Here is a 14,758-nt window from a genome sequence, read left to right as displayed (position 1 = left end):
TAATGTTTATTTATGAGTTCTTTCCATGTTTAGTGGGAACTCATGGGGGAAAAAAACTCAGAACTGAATGTTCCACTAATATATTGACATACCGCAGAGGACAATCATTCATCTGGTAAGTGCATTTTGAGTACAAATGAAGATGATTTTTGGGGAGCGGTGGATGAAGTAAAGCTGACAAATGTAAACATAAAAATTGAGGATGTGTTAAAAGTGGCCTTTCACACGATTAGGCAATTTCTCACCTACATTTCACAACATTTCTGATCTTATAATCCCGAAACCGAACGCACACAATGTCAGGTTTGTTCACCCCGCAAGCGCGGGGCACCAAAAGCTGCGAATGATGACGTTGTCGTTACACCAACCATGACAAATCCACACCGAAGGTCTGGATTGGATGGCAGTTTTTGCACATTTGGCGTGATCATCTTAACGTTCATTAGGATGAACGTTTGACCTTGGAATCGACTCTGCAGACTAGCAAATACTAACACGTGTTCACGTATGTGCATGGTTCATCTTGTTGAGGGCGGAGCGTTTGTTTTACACCTACAGCAGAGTTTTGGATTCTTCATTATAGTTCGTTTTTATTTGGTTTTGACTCTTTTTTTTTTTTTTTTTTTTTTTAATTCCGTTAGTTTTAATTCGTTCTTGTAGAGGATTTTTTTTTTTATATAGCTAGTTTGAAAAAAAAGTTTCATTATAGTTTCATTTTTGTTTTAGTTTTTTTGGTTTTGTTTTTTGTATATGCATTATTTGTCAAGAACAATATTTTTTTTATAAAAAGGCACCAAGTATTGTGTAATAAACCACAATTCCCAAACAACTGTTCGACCTTCCTTCCGTCTATACAGCTGTACAATAATCCCCAAAATAAATATTCAAAATAAATCCCCAAATCTCATGAACAAAATGAATTGCCAAAGACAAAATAAATAAATAAATGGACGTTTTCATTCATTAGTTAGTTTTGTAAATGTAAAATGTAGTTTCGGTTACTTGTTTTTTTCTTTTTAATACACTCTTGTTTTGATTTGATTATGTTAATGAAAAAGTTTTTTTGTTTGGTTAATTTTGAGTTATTTTGTTTGTTTTTGTAACTACAGCAACCGTAATCTGCAGTCAATTATTATTAGTCATGCGATTAATTACGGAAAAAAATTAATCGCCTGACGCGTCTAATTCTTAATAATGTTTTCTTCTTTCTTTTTAAAAATTTTTAACAATCTTTTTTTTTTCCGAAAAGATTATTAAAAATTAGGGGCTTCAGGCAATAATTTTTTTAATCATAATTAATCGCATGACTTCACTAGTTAACTCACGATTGATAACAACTTTTATATCTGTTCTAAATGTACAATAAAAAATTATAGGTTTTCATACTCTTGTTAACAAAAGTGGGAAAAAATGTTAAACTAATAGAAATAGTTCAAATGAATTTTTGACGTCTATAGCCGTCAATGGCAGTGAATGAGTTAATAGACGCCTTTAAAAATACTTAAGTGAAGTAAAGAAAAGTAGGTTTCTAAAATTACTAAAACTTAAAAATTATTATTTAAAAAAAAAACGTAATGGTATTTGAAAATTTAAACGGGGATTTAAAAGCACTTACACTCGGGGCTGACATCACTTCTGTTGGTAGCTTATTCCATTTGTGTGCAGCATAACAGCTAAATGTTGCTTCACCGTGTTTGCTTTGAACTCTTTAGAACTATAGTCACGACTCGACTAGCTAGTATATTAGTAACTTTTACTTGATGAAGGGAAAGAGTGTCATCCATTTGTGCCTTCAAAAATATTGTCAAGCCCGCATCTGGAATGCGTGACTCCTGAACGGGGAGGGCGAGGAAGATTTATTGGCTATGTTGATGTTGCTGGCGGATGAGAGGAAAATTCTCGACATTTTGCCGCCTTTCTCGCTATTTTTATAGCTAAATATACGGGAATGCATGCTGCTTGCGGGGGACACCTGTTGTGTGCATGATGATTTAGAGGGCTCGCCGTTTGACATCATCATCATCCTCCGCATCCTCTCCGCCGCACACATGCGCACGCACGCACGCACGTCCACAAAAGGCTCGTTGTGTAACTAATTGAGGGGGCTTTGCCGTGCACGGCGGAGGGCAAATACGCTTTAGCCGAAAGGGTTGCGCGGTTTTAAGACATTCCTGCGCGGATTGGGGCGACACAACGCGACGAGGGTGGCGGCTTTACATAATGAGCGGCGTGCTTTTCACGTGAAATGGCCCTTTAAAAAGCCAGCGTCCTCCAATCAGGCCGAGGCACTGCGTAAACAGGCGGACGGAGAGGAGCGTGTGCGTGCTTGCGTGTTTTGGTTTTGAGCGTGTGACAAGCTGCTGTCAAATCGGCTCCGAGGATGGTGTCGTCGTACCCTTTACCGGAGGGCTTCTCCGACTTTGATGTCTTCTCCCTGGGATCGTGTCTGCTGGTCGAGGGTGAGTCTTATTTGCGCGTGGAATGCGGCCGCGAAATTAAAGCCCGCATCTGCTCGCCCTCAGTGGGCGTGGGTGCGCGCGCGCGCCTAGTGCGCGTCCGCGTCGCCCATTCCTTCATACTCCGCAATTGCCGCTCGAGTCTATTTTTGTTAAAATCGTTTGTTGCCATCCGTCGACGCGCGGTTGCTGCTGAGTGACAGCTGTCATCATGTGTGTGCCCCCCCCCCCTCCCTCCCAGGTCTGATGGGCTTCTTCTTAAACGCGGTCACCATCGCCGCTTTCCTCAAAGTGAGGGAGCTGAGGACCCCCAGCAATTTCCTGGTCTTCAGTTTAGCCATGGCCGACATGGGCATCTCCATGAACGCCACCGTTGCAGCTTTCTCCAGCTTCCTCAGGTGAGTGACGTCACACAGGCAGACACTTCTCAGCACCCGTCTGGACAAAAATGTACTTTTACTAGTTTTTAATCATGAGTAGCCTACCTCCGCCAAAGAAATACTTCACCATAATCACAAATAGCTTGTACAGGGGCGACTCTAGGGTCAGAGTTTTTTTTTTACTATTTTGCACATTTTAACACAACTTTAATCTTTTATTTTATAAACAAGAAGCATAACACTTTTTGGTCATTGCCTTCCAATCCGTTGCCTTGTTAGTAGCAGTAAAACAGTAAGATTTAAAATTGATGATATAATAATAATTTAATATTTATGTTGTCAATGACAACACGTTTAAAGCAAAATCACGTCATCACCTGTTTATTTTCACAAATGACTTCTTCCAATTTCATGTGTCTAATCATGATTGATTGACATGCCTAACAAACTTCATGGCAATTGGTAAAACCGTTGGACGGTTTAATGTTTGCAATCTTGCCACTTGAGAGCCTTTTTGCTACGGCAAGACCCCAAAAACGTGAACTTTTCACCAGGATTTACAATCCTGCAAAATTGGATGATATTTTACAAATTCCAAAACCACCCAAATGATTTCTTAATCATGCATGCTAATAATGAAAAGTCAACAACAAGAAAAATTTGGGAGGTATATGCAACATTGATGCATAGATCGATAAATAATAATCAACACAGCAATGTTGCTAATGAACTTCACAAAACGTGCATAAAAATTGGCATAAAAAGAAAGATTTTCATGAAATTCGGGATATCTGTTTGTAATAAGGACAGCAACAGCACAGGCGATTTATATAGAACAAAACAACTATCCACACTTTTCTATTTTACACCAAAAGACAAAAACGCATATTTCAAAAAAAATTAAGAAATATGTATTTTACCATTTTATTATTATTCAGATATTTACTTTCATTAGGCCTGTCTAAAAAATACATTTAAATACATTTAGATTATCCTTTGTTTCATCCTTAGGAAATGTTACATACTTATTTATTTTTATTCAATTAATTTATTGTTTTCCTTATCTTTTAAACAATGATGTGTGCTTCTGTAAAAAAAAAAAAAAGGGAATTTCCCATCTGTGGCTCATGAATGGATCGCAGTGTCTTATTTGTATACAAGGGGGAAATACAGCCAAAATATGGACATGTACTGTACATATAACAAGAAATGCTTGGTTTATGCAAAATGACTTATTCGTTACAATTAACAAACGTTCTTTTGTTTTTGGATAAAAAGTAAAAACTCACAATTTTTTTCATGTGGACCTCAACGGGTGACGAAGAACTATTCATAACCTCCAGAGGTACAGCGTCAAATTGTTAGCAATCCTGGCTGTGGGCTAAAGGTAGCTGCTAATACTCCATTAATAGGAAAGGGGCCCAGGATTTTCATGCCGTAATCAGGAGATGGTCACCATTATTATGATTACGTTACGTCACCCCCCCCCCCCCCCCTCGCAGGTACTGGCCGTATGGCTCGGAGGGATGTCAGACTCACGGCTTCCAGGGTTTCGTGATGGCTCTGGCCAGCATCCACTTCATCGCCGCCATTGCTTGGGACAGATACCATCAGTACTGCACAAGTGAGTCCAGTTCCGGTAGAACACAGACAGGAAAATCCTTGTTAGAAGGCCGAAAAATACAAGTTGGCTCTAATGTTAAGGAAAGTAGTACTTTTAAGCCAGAGGTTCTCCAACTTTTTACATCAAGTACTGTACCACATCAAAAATAGTTGACTCTCCTATAGTACCACCAATTTTTTTTAAAAAATATGTCTAAATAATTCTGGCCAAATACACAGTTCTAAAGGATGAACTTGTAGGTATTGTAGTTAAAAGCTAAATATATTTGAACTGGATTTGAGGATGGAGCCATTTGGTCCAAAATGCTGTTGCCTTAATGTGTTTGAGAGAGGGCTGGCTGACTCCAAAGTCTGTTAATAAAATTAATCATAAAAAAAAAACAGATAAAAGATTAAATTGATCAATTATACTCGTTGTGCTTGCCTTTTTTTGTGTGCAAAATAGACACTTGTTTGGTAAAGAAAAATATGTCTTCTGGGAAAATTGCTAAAAATGTTCGAGGTCTTCAGCCGCACACAGAAAAAAATCTTAGCAAAAATATATTGTCCAAACGGTGTTCTGAATAATATTTTATTCATAAAATAAAAACTTTATTGGCATTTACCGTTTAACTCATTTGCTCATAAAAATGTATAAATACGTTCTATTTTAAATATTACCATGGTCCCAAAAACGTATTTATATGTTTTTTTGTTTTTTTATGCTAGAGCATACAGAAGGCTTTGATGCAGCATCTGAACTGAAGAATGGTAGTTATTACAAAAACGGCCCGCAGGTGGCAGCAGACTATAAGAGATCAACTAGGGCCATGTTGCAAAAAGTTATTTTCCCCACTGTTTTAAAAAGATTTGTGAATAATGATGAAACTTAGCTTTATTCTAATGCTAATTGCTGCAAAATGGAAACAGATAAAAAAAAAATACTTTTTTTCTGACGAAAGAAGAGACTCTAATCTTTCTTTTGATAGGTTCCATGTTTTTATAGCAAATAGAACACAATAGTCTGTGGTCCTTGCAAAATCAGTCATAATCCAGTAAAACAACCTAGAGCGAAGGGGGTTGCTTCAGGGAAAATGGCTGGGAGTGAATGAGTTAACGTCAAAGTGCATTTGGGCTGGCATTGCTAAGCCATGACACGCAATGTGAGCCTTAGGGCACTTTGTCATCAAATTTATGGACAGCAGAGGGCGGTTATAGGACAAAATGGCCTCTCAGAGATGGAGGTAAAGGATTAATCGTAATTCTCTTTCAAGAGACTCATGAGGGCACATAGAAAGAACATCAATGTCAAGAAAGTAGTCGTTTCCTGCACACAAAGGACAGAATACTGACCAATCAAGAAACCGTTTCCCTTCAGGGACAAAGCTGCAGTGGAGCAGCGCCATCACTCTGGTCATCTTCGTTTGGCTTTTCACCGCCTTCTGGTCCGCCATGCCTCTCATCGGCTGGGGCGAGTACGACTACGAGCCGCTCAGGACTTGCTGCACTCTGGACTACAGCAAGGGTGACAGGTATTGACGCATAGCTTCAAACACTTCCTCATGCGTTTGTGGTACTGACTTCCTCTGTGTCCGCGTAGGAACTACGTCTCCTACTTGATCCCCATGAGCGTCTTCAACATGGCCATCCAGGTGTTTGTTGTCATGTCGTCCTACCAGTCCATCGCACAGAAATTCAAGAAGACTGGAAATACCAAGGTTGGTACAAATCAAGTGTTTTTGCTATAGAGACTGTAATGTGTACAATCTTACTTGCGGAGTACCTCAAGGATCAACGATGGGTCCACAATTATTTCGACCTTACATGAACAAGATTTGCAGGGATACGGATTTCATTTTGGCTGACGGCACAAATCAGTTTTGTTCTGATTAAGAAAAATAAAATATATCGCTTACAGTAGAGCTCAGTGCTGCCCCGCATGTTGTGGTGGCACAATGTGGTACTACACTAAAAGTGCGCAACTCAAATGTTTTACTTGACTTAGATTTTTTTTTTTTTTATCCATAAATAAAAATCGCTTTAAAATCTACGTAAGAGGATTCATGGCAAGTGAAGAAAAAAAAAAGGTTGGCAGGATTCTGACTTTATTCTCAGAATTCTGACTTTAAAGTCAGAAGTCTGACTTTATTCTCAGAATTCTGACTTTAAAGTCAGAAGTCTGACTTTATTCTCAGAATTCTGACTTTATTCTCAGAATTCTGACTTTAAAGTCAGAAGTCTGCTTTAAAGTCAGAAGTCTGACTTTATTCTCAGAATTCTGACTTTAAAGTCAGAAGTCTGACTTTATTCTCAGAAGTCTGACTTTAAAGTCAAAAGTCTGACTTTATTCTCAGAATTCTGACTTTAACGTCACTTTATTAGTGCTACTATTATTCTCACTTTAAATTCTCACTTGGAGATTAAAGTCAGAATTCTCACTTTAGTCAGGTTTCTGACTTTAAAGTAAGAATTTTGAGAATAAAGTGAGAATCCTGCCCAAAAATCTCTCTCTTCACTGGTCCTAATCCTCTTCCGTAAAAAAATCTGCGATACAGTGGGGATTCAAAACGATGAACTTAACTGTAAACACAAAGTCCATCTTTCAAAGTGATCAAATGTGATCCTGTCGCAATTTGGAGCACGGTAGCCAACAGAAAGCAGAACTCCCAAAGCCCGACTCCATCAAACGCGCTTTGAAATAACTCAACGGGAGAAAACCGCAGGAATTCTCCCATCACACACACGCGTGCACACGCATTCCTCATGCGATCCTCTTTGAGAGCAACACAACACATTATGTAGGTCATCATCAACACACGACCCGCCGCTTCTGTTAGCAATGAGGTCGGGAGCTGATAGGTCCAACAATGCGCCGTGGAGAACGTCACGGCATGTACGGGGAATGACGGCCGCTGCAATGTTGTTCGTTGCCGCAAGCTTTTTACATCGCATGAGGTCATTACTTGCGGATACACAACTGCCTTGGTGGAAACAAACTAAAACACCTGCATGGCAACATGATTATAATAAGGATATATATATATATATATATATATATATATATATATATATATATATATATATATATATATTAGGGGTGTATGTCTCTCCAATAAATAGCGATTCAACAAATATCACAATACACGAGGTACGATCCGATTCAAGAACGGCTCATTACAAAATGTAAAAGCTGACACTATCCAAAAAAAAAAACAAATCACCAGCAACATCAAGGTTGAAGTCACGACATGACGGATTGCATGTGACTGAGTGAAGCTAATGAAGTAGCAGGAGGATTTACGGAGTAGCATAAAGAGATGTATTCTCTGGGGTTAATCCTGTACTCGCCGCTTCTCGGTAATATCTTGGATTACTCGCCAGCTGACTGCGATGTCGGTACCACTTTTCAATAAGTATATACTCACAATAGATCAGAGAGTCACAAAAACATTGTGCAAATTTCTGGCTTAATAGTGAACACCAGATTTGCAACAGTTTATAAAGGTTGGTTTATAAAGGCTTTATAATGCTGTTATTAACCTTTTTTTTTTTTTGCAATTTAAAAATATGAATCAGTACCAGGAAGGGAACAGAAACATTGAGCAATACACCACTTGTTAAATAGTGAATTTCGATTCATAATGATTAATCATGATTTATATCTGTGTATTAATGCTTTATAAAGCCTTTATAACACCATTATAAACCTTTTACTGAGTGATGGACAAATGAAGCTTCATGAAGGACTTGTGATATTTTTCGACTCTTCTAGATGGCACTATTGGTTTGAAAAGGCGGTGGAAATGTAATACATTTTGTAATGGAACCAAGAGCACCATCTAGAGGAGTAATAAAAATAGTAAAAGTGTTTCATGAAGCTTCATGAGGCTTCATTTTCCCATCACTACTTTTACTTGCACTAAATTCAGTAAGGGCACAATGTGTTGTCAAAGACCCCCCTGGTCTGGTTCTGACTCGTGCCCTCACTCTCTGCAGTTCAACCCAAATACTCCCCTTAAGACCATGCTGCTGTGCTGGGGCCCCTACGGCCTCCTGGCCTTCTACGCCGCAGTGGAGAACGCAAACCTGGTCTCACCCAAGCTCAGGATGGTAAGAACATCCACCAGTACGATGCGCACATTTTGTGAATCCGCCTTGGGGTATTCTACACACCTTTTTTTTTTTCCATGAAGAGAACATTTAAGAATTTGTTATAGTGAAGAAAAATACAAATCAAATAAAAAAGTAAATCATATGAGCCAAGCAAAAAAAATTCTTTAGTAAACTACTGTAAGAGAGTAAAACTAATATAGAAAGGACTTGGAAGGTAATAAATCATATTCAAACAGCTTTGATACCACAATAGGCAATTTAGGAGATATTGTTAAATACCAAAAATAAATAAATAATAGTAATAATAATCATAATAATATGGTAATTATTTAAAATGTAATTGATTGGTTGTAAAACCTCTGACTTATATAATGTAATTAATTAATTAATTAATTAATTAATAGTAAAAAGTGATAGCACTTGCAGTGATCCAAATGGTGGAGGAAACTGCAATTGTAACTGAAAATAAGGAATATTTTGTTGATTTGTTTATCGACTGGCAGAAATCGTTTGACACGATGGACCACAGTTCCTTGAGAAAAAATAAAAATAGAGAAGTTTGTGATATGAGGTGTTAGCTGCATGGATGGAAAACTACTTGGAGAAGAGACAGCAATGTGTAAAAAAAAAAAAAAAAAAGATTAATAATGTATCAGCGTTTAACAATCTTATCTGCGGAGTACCTCAAGGATCAATGATCGATCCACAACTATTTATACTTTACGTGAATGGAATTTGCAGACTTACAGATTTTTTTTTTAAACATCACTTTTGCAGATAGCACACATTTGTTTTGTTCTGGTAAAATAAACAAATAAAAACAACTTATGTGCAGAGTTGAAAGGAAGCTCCAAATTGTCAAGATGTGACTTGGATGTTTCTTGTATTTCGAATTGATTCCCGCTAAAGCCGCTGTCCTCCCTCCTGGTCTTTGGGATGTGTAACCCGCTTGTTGTTTCCTGCACACGTGTGCCGCAGATGGCCCCCATCCTGGCCAAGACCTCCCCGACCTTTAATGTCTTCCTGTACGCTTTGGGGAACGAGAACTACCGAGGAGGCATCTGGCAGTTCCTCACCGGCGAGAAGATCGAAATGCCTCAAGTTGATAACAAATCCAAATAAACTTCAGATTGCAAATGTTGCACAGTCATTTCGCTTCTGGTGCTTTTTCTCGCACAGGTAGACAAATAGATGCGATCCGTAGTCATTCATTAGTTTTAATTACAAGATTAAAATTGTGATATTACGTGAATAGTTTTATGCTTAAAAAAAATGGACTCCTTGTGGTATAACTACTTCATTCTTCTAATTTCATACAAAGTGTACCTTAAAAAAGTTAAACAATCGTTAACGACACGTGAACTGTATCTATTTCGTTTGATCTATTTTTGCATTGACCCCCTTGAGGAGCATGCCGCTGACGAGTGGTCACGGTCCAAAGGTCAACTTGATCTGTGTGTAGAATTTGCGCTAATCCCGGAAAACAAGAAGACTTTTATTCCCTCGGACCCCTCCGCCCCCCCACCACCACAAATCAGAGATTAGTCAAAAGCTCCAGATTATGTCCGCGTGCCTCCAGACTGAAGCGCGACAAGTTTCCATACAACCATAAGAATATGTTTTCAATATTTTAATTGATCCTCGTGATTGTTAATTCCACTTTAATCCCAAATGAATGTGCAAATAATGACATATATGTTTTGTGTCTCCTATTGAGTCAATATTGATCTGGGTGTTGATCTGTTTACCGTATTGTATTGTTGACATCAGTGCTGCACATTGGTTATCATATAATCATTATCCTGACAGTAGGTTTAAAAAACCAACAAAATGTGTCTCGATTGTCGTACGTGTACTACAGTGGAACCTCCAAAAAAAAAAAATTACAAGTCCTTTAAAAATAAAATAAAATAAAATAAAATTAAAATTGAAATTAAAACAAATTAGTTCAAAGAATTTAAAATTTGGGTTCATATTTCTGTCAAAGTTTAAATAACAACAACATGCCCATTAAAAAAGAAACGCCGACACTTGATTTCCTACTCTAAAAACAGTTGGGTAAAAAATAACCCAACTATGGGTCAAAAATGGACCGATCCTCCTTTGACCCAACTTTGAATCAATAAATGGGTAAATCATCTTAAAACAATTAATAAATATTGGTCAGATCCTTTACTTGGGTCAAAAAATTGGGTCATTTTGTCTAAAACAGGCCAGAAGGTTGGGTCAAATTGACCCATAAAGTGGATCGGTCCATTTTTTATCCATAATTGGGTTATTTTTGACCCAACTGTTTTTAGAGTGCACTCTTTAAACTGCCGTGTTAAAATTGGTGGAAATAGATAACCCAGCACTGGGTCCAACAGGTACTGACTGGGTTGTTTACACCCAGCACATTGGGTTGGGAATTTGACCCAGCACTTTAGGTCAAGATTTTGATCTAACAGGGCGGTACTACCCAAACAGATGAGTTAAAGGTATCAAGAAGTGGCTTTAACCAGATTATCAGTTCACCTGCGGTTTCAATTTAAATTTTTCTTCCATTTTTTCCGGGCTTCGAACCTGCACTCGTCAAACTGCTGAGTCAAATACAACCAACTTGGGTCAAAAGTTGGACTGAGCCGCTAATTTAGGTCAATTTGACCCAATTTGGTCATCTGGGTTGTTTTGCACAAGACAACAAAAACACTGGTACAAAACAACGCCCTAATAAAACAAAGTTGGGTAAAATTGGCACAAGTTACTGGGTTGGTCCAATTTTTGACCCAGCAGTTTTAATGGTGTACACTCTAAAAACAGTTAGTTGAAAAATAACCATATTGGGTCAAAAACAGGCTGACCAAACTTTTTGAACTATTCAGTTAACCCAAAATCACACTTAAAATGTCTAGTTGAAAAATAACCCAATTTCAGTCAAAAATTGGACTAACTTGCTGCTTGGGTCAATTTAAGCCAACTTCCTGGGATGTCTTGTACCAAACAACCCAATTATTGGTACAAAATAACACAAAGTTGGGTCAAATTAACCCAAGTAGTAGATCGGTCCTTTTTTTTTTTTTTATACAAATATTGGGTTAGTTTTCGCCCAACAGTTTTAAGGGTGTTGGGTCAAATGAATAACCAAAAAACTAAAACCATAACCAACAAATCCCCTCAAAATTGGGCTGTTTTGTGGGTTATTCATTTGACCCAAATTTCTAGGTTAAATACATAACCCAAAAAGTCTAGACCGTCTCTTTTTGACCCACTTTTTTGACCCAAGTGTAGGGACCCAACTATATGTGTTTCCATCCTTCAGCACACCCAAATCCAATCTTTAATCCAATCAAAATGATTACCCCCACTCTGGGTAAAAGTAGCCCAATCTGCTACCCAGCGAGTGGGTTTGGACAAAACTTTACAAAAATGAAGTGTGACTTTCCGAGGTATAAGTTGAAATTGTAGCCCAGTTTTGGGGAATGTGACTTTTGGGGTTCCACTGTATATGATTTGTGCCCGTCTTGGCCTCGTTTCTGCTCTCCAGATGGGAACATCCTTTAATTTCTTTTCCTCCTGACATTTTCTTTGCTCCTCCCTGATCTATTTTCTGTCTATAAACCTGATTTAACATGAAAACAAATTATGCAATCTATTGAAAGTCTTCTGTCTTTTTTTTTCTCCCTCTCCGCCATCCTAACCACTGGACTAACATAATGAAGATGTGACATGCGTGTAATTACAATGAAATGCAGGTTGGAGATAATAACAGCCAGAGGTTGCGACAGACATTTGGAATTTCCCGCGTGTTGCTTAACAGATTATTGACAGCCTGTCGGACGTGTTACGTAATCACATTGCTCTCATTTACTTGCAATTGGTTTGGAAACTTTTTACGCAAAGTGCCATCACATCAGACACTGCACTTAAATATGGGGGAGTGTCGGGGAGATTGTCCTTTTACTAATAATACAAATCATAATAATAATAAACAATGAACAGTGTAAAACCTAATAATTAACATGGCTGTCAGTCTCTTTTTTTTTTTTTTTTTTTTTTTAAACCATCTCCCAGCCGCTTCCCTCTCTTACAATCAAACATATTCAGGTACTTAGAGTTCACCGAGGATTATGTCTGCTCAACCAATGAGGTTGTCATATGGGCTTTTTGAAAGGATTACATGACCAATGGGGATTGTCGACTACGCACAACTTTCCGATGGGATAAAAAAAAAAGTGCAAGAGATGAAACAACATCAAACGAATGGGAATTACATAGTACACTCTAAAAACACTTGGGTCAAAAGTAACCCAATTATTGATAATTACAGATCAAAAATGAACCGAGCTACTTTATGGGTCAATTTTAAATTTTTTGACCCAAGTAAAGCATCCGACCAATATTTATGAGTTGTTTTACACTAAAAGACCCATTTCTTGACTCAAAGTTGGGTCAAATTGACCCAAGTAGAGGATCGGTCCATTTTTGACCCATTGTTGGGTTATTTTTGACCCAACTGTTTTTAGAGTGTATGTAGTAATGACCATATTGTAAGGCATCTTTTAAGAAAGAAAATGACCATGTATATAGTAAGGCGTTTTTTTTTTTTAACAGCCATGTAGAGTAAGGCATTTTTTTTTTAATGACCATTTATAGTCTTTAAAAAAAAAGGCGTCTTTAAAAAAACAACAACAACCATGTTTAACCTTACGTATAGTCAGGCATGTTTTTTTTAAAACAACCATGTATATATATTAAAGCATTTTTTTTTACGACCGTGCACAGTAAGGCTTTTTTTTTTTTTAATGGCCATGCGATGAATCATTTTATTTTCCTGTTTTCTGACCCACTTAGAAGGATTCTTGCAAAAGTTAAACAAACTAAAACGAAACAAGTCATTTGAATGAAACACAATTAATGGCGATTGTTTATTGAAGATGCAGATTAGCATTAGCGCGCTAATCGCGGCACTTTTTTATCACTCCAAAGAACGTCTATTCATGCAAAACGCTTCAGGAAGCATCTTTACATTACTCGCCGGCATATGCTCTTCCTGCACTACGAAAAAGAAACAACTTTTACCGGCATAACGTGATTGTGACTTTTCCCTTCTGCTCTCTAATGAGGCTACAATTTAACAGTGTATCAGGACGTGCGGAACCACACTGCCCCTAAGTGGCCAAATCAGGTACAACATAAATAGCGCTCCCAGTAAAAGCACACACAAACAATTTAAATAAAATCGATTTTGGGACAGTTGAATCGTGCTAAATGAGAATCGCAATTTTTATGAGAAGTGGCACTAATTTGTCGTTGTTTACCGTTTGTTGTAGCCCCTCCCCTTCCCTTTGGTCTGGGTGGCCTGCCCTGTTGCGGGGGTCCCAGGGACAACAATTAAATTCACACACTAGGGAGGAGGAAAAAAAAAAAAAGACATTATTTGTCTAGAAGAAAGCGTATTTTTACAGGATTAGTGTTTGAGTGTAATCTGGATTAAAGTGGGCCTGGCTGTGCGTCAGTGCTCTTTAGAAATCGCGCTTTTAATTCATTAAACCGCTCACGTTGAACACAGCGCGGCCGCCACACACTCTTCACACCACGTGGCTTACGAGCACTTCATGTACACGCTAACACAAAAAGACGCACACAAATAAAAAAATAAACAAAAAAGGTTTTGAATGCAGCCACACTTGAACACGAATGTGATCTCGTTCTCTTAATTTGAAAGGATTGCAGAAAGCTCTACTCGAGCTGGAATGTGAAGCATGCGGGAAAGTCACCGGCTGATACGCCAGGAATTTGCCTTTGCAAACACTGACGTGCTTCACGTTATCACGTGTGCTTCTTTACATGATGTTTTCAGTCACACACTCGCAGTTTCATTGTGCAACCATTCATGCTCAGCCAGGTTTATTTCCGACGTTATTTGGCAGCGGCGGGTTCGGGGATTTCGACGTGAATACTTTGGCGAGTGTACAAGATGACGTGGCCATCTTGAATTTCCTGAGCTTGCGTTGAAATCAGATCACGACAAAATTGCCGCAAAATCGCACCAATTGTTTTTTTTTTTTGAAAGGCCAATAGATGCACTATTTATTTATTTATTTATTTTTTAATTTATTTTTTCTGGAGAGCTCAGTATTGTTCATTCAGTAATTTTACCGATTTGACATGTCATCATCATTGCTCTCTTTTTTTTTTTTTGTATGTGCGTGCGTGCAAAGTACTATT

At 38.0% G+C, this 14,758-nt stretch overlaps 1 protein-coding gene across 1 annotated transcript; it reads left to right on the top strand.

Moving 5' to 3' along the window:
- Positions 1-2,103: 2,103 nt before the first annotated feature.
- Positions 2,104-9,701, top strand: rgra (retinal G protein coupled receptor a). The gene is made up of 7 exons (XM_077582957.1): positions 2,104-2,459; positions 2,698-2,854; positions 4,339-4,460; positions 5,817-5,970; positions 6,039-6,156; positions 8,435-8,548; positions 9,530-9,701. Exons 1-7 carry the CDS (start codon positions 2,381-2,383, stop codon positions 9,671-9,673), a joined length of 888 nt encoding a protein of 295 aa, XP_077439083.1. The 5' UTR covers positions 2,104-2,380; the 3' UTR covers positions 9,674-9,701.
- Positions 9,702-14,758: the final 5,057 nt, after the last annotated feature.

The sequence above is a fragment of the Vanacampus margaritifer genome, chromosome 12 (assembly GCF_051991255.1).
Source record: "Vanacampus margaritifer isolate UIUO_Vmar chromosome 12, RoL_Vmar_1.0, whole genome shotgun sequence".
Lineage (NCBI taxonomy): Eukaryota > Metazoa > Chordata > Actinopteri > Syngnathiformes > Syngnathidae > Vanacampus > Vanacampus margaritifer.
This window is presented reverse-complemented; position numbering and strand designations above follow the sequence as displayed.

Excerpts from the sequence above, each read along its gene's own strand:
- rgra (XM_077582957.1), top strand. The coding sequence starts at position 2,381 with ATGGTGTCGTCGTACCCTTTACCGGAGGGCTTCTCCGACTTTGATGTC. Across the intron at positions 4,461-5,816 it reads ATACCATCAGTACTGCACAA|GGACAAAGCTGCAGTGGAGC; the intron begins GTGAGTCCAGTT and ends GTTTCCCTTCAG. Across the intron at positions 8,549-9,529 it reads TCTCACCCAAGCTCAGGATG|ATGGCCCCCATCCTGGCCAA; the intron begins GTAAGAACATCC and ends CGTGTGCCGCAG.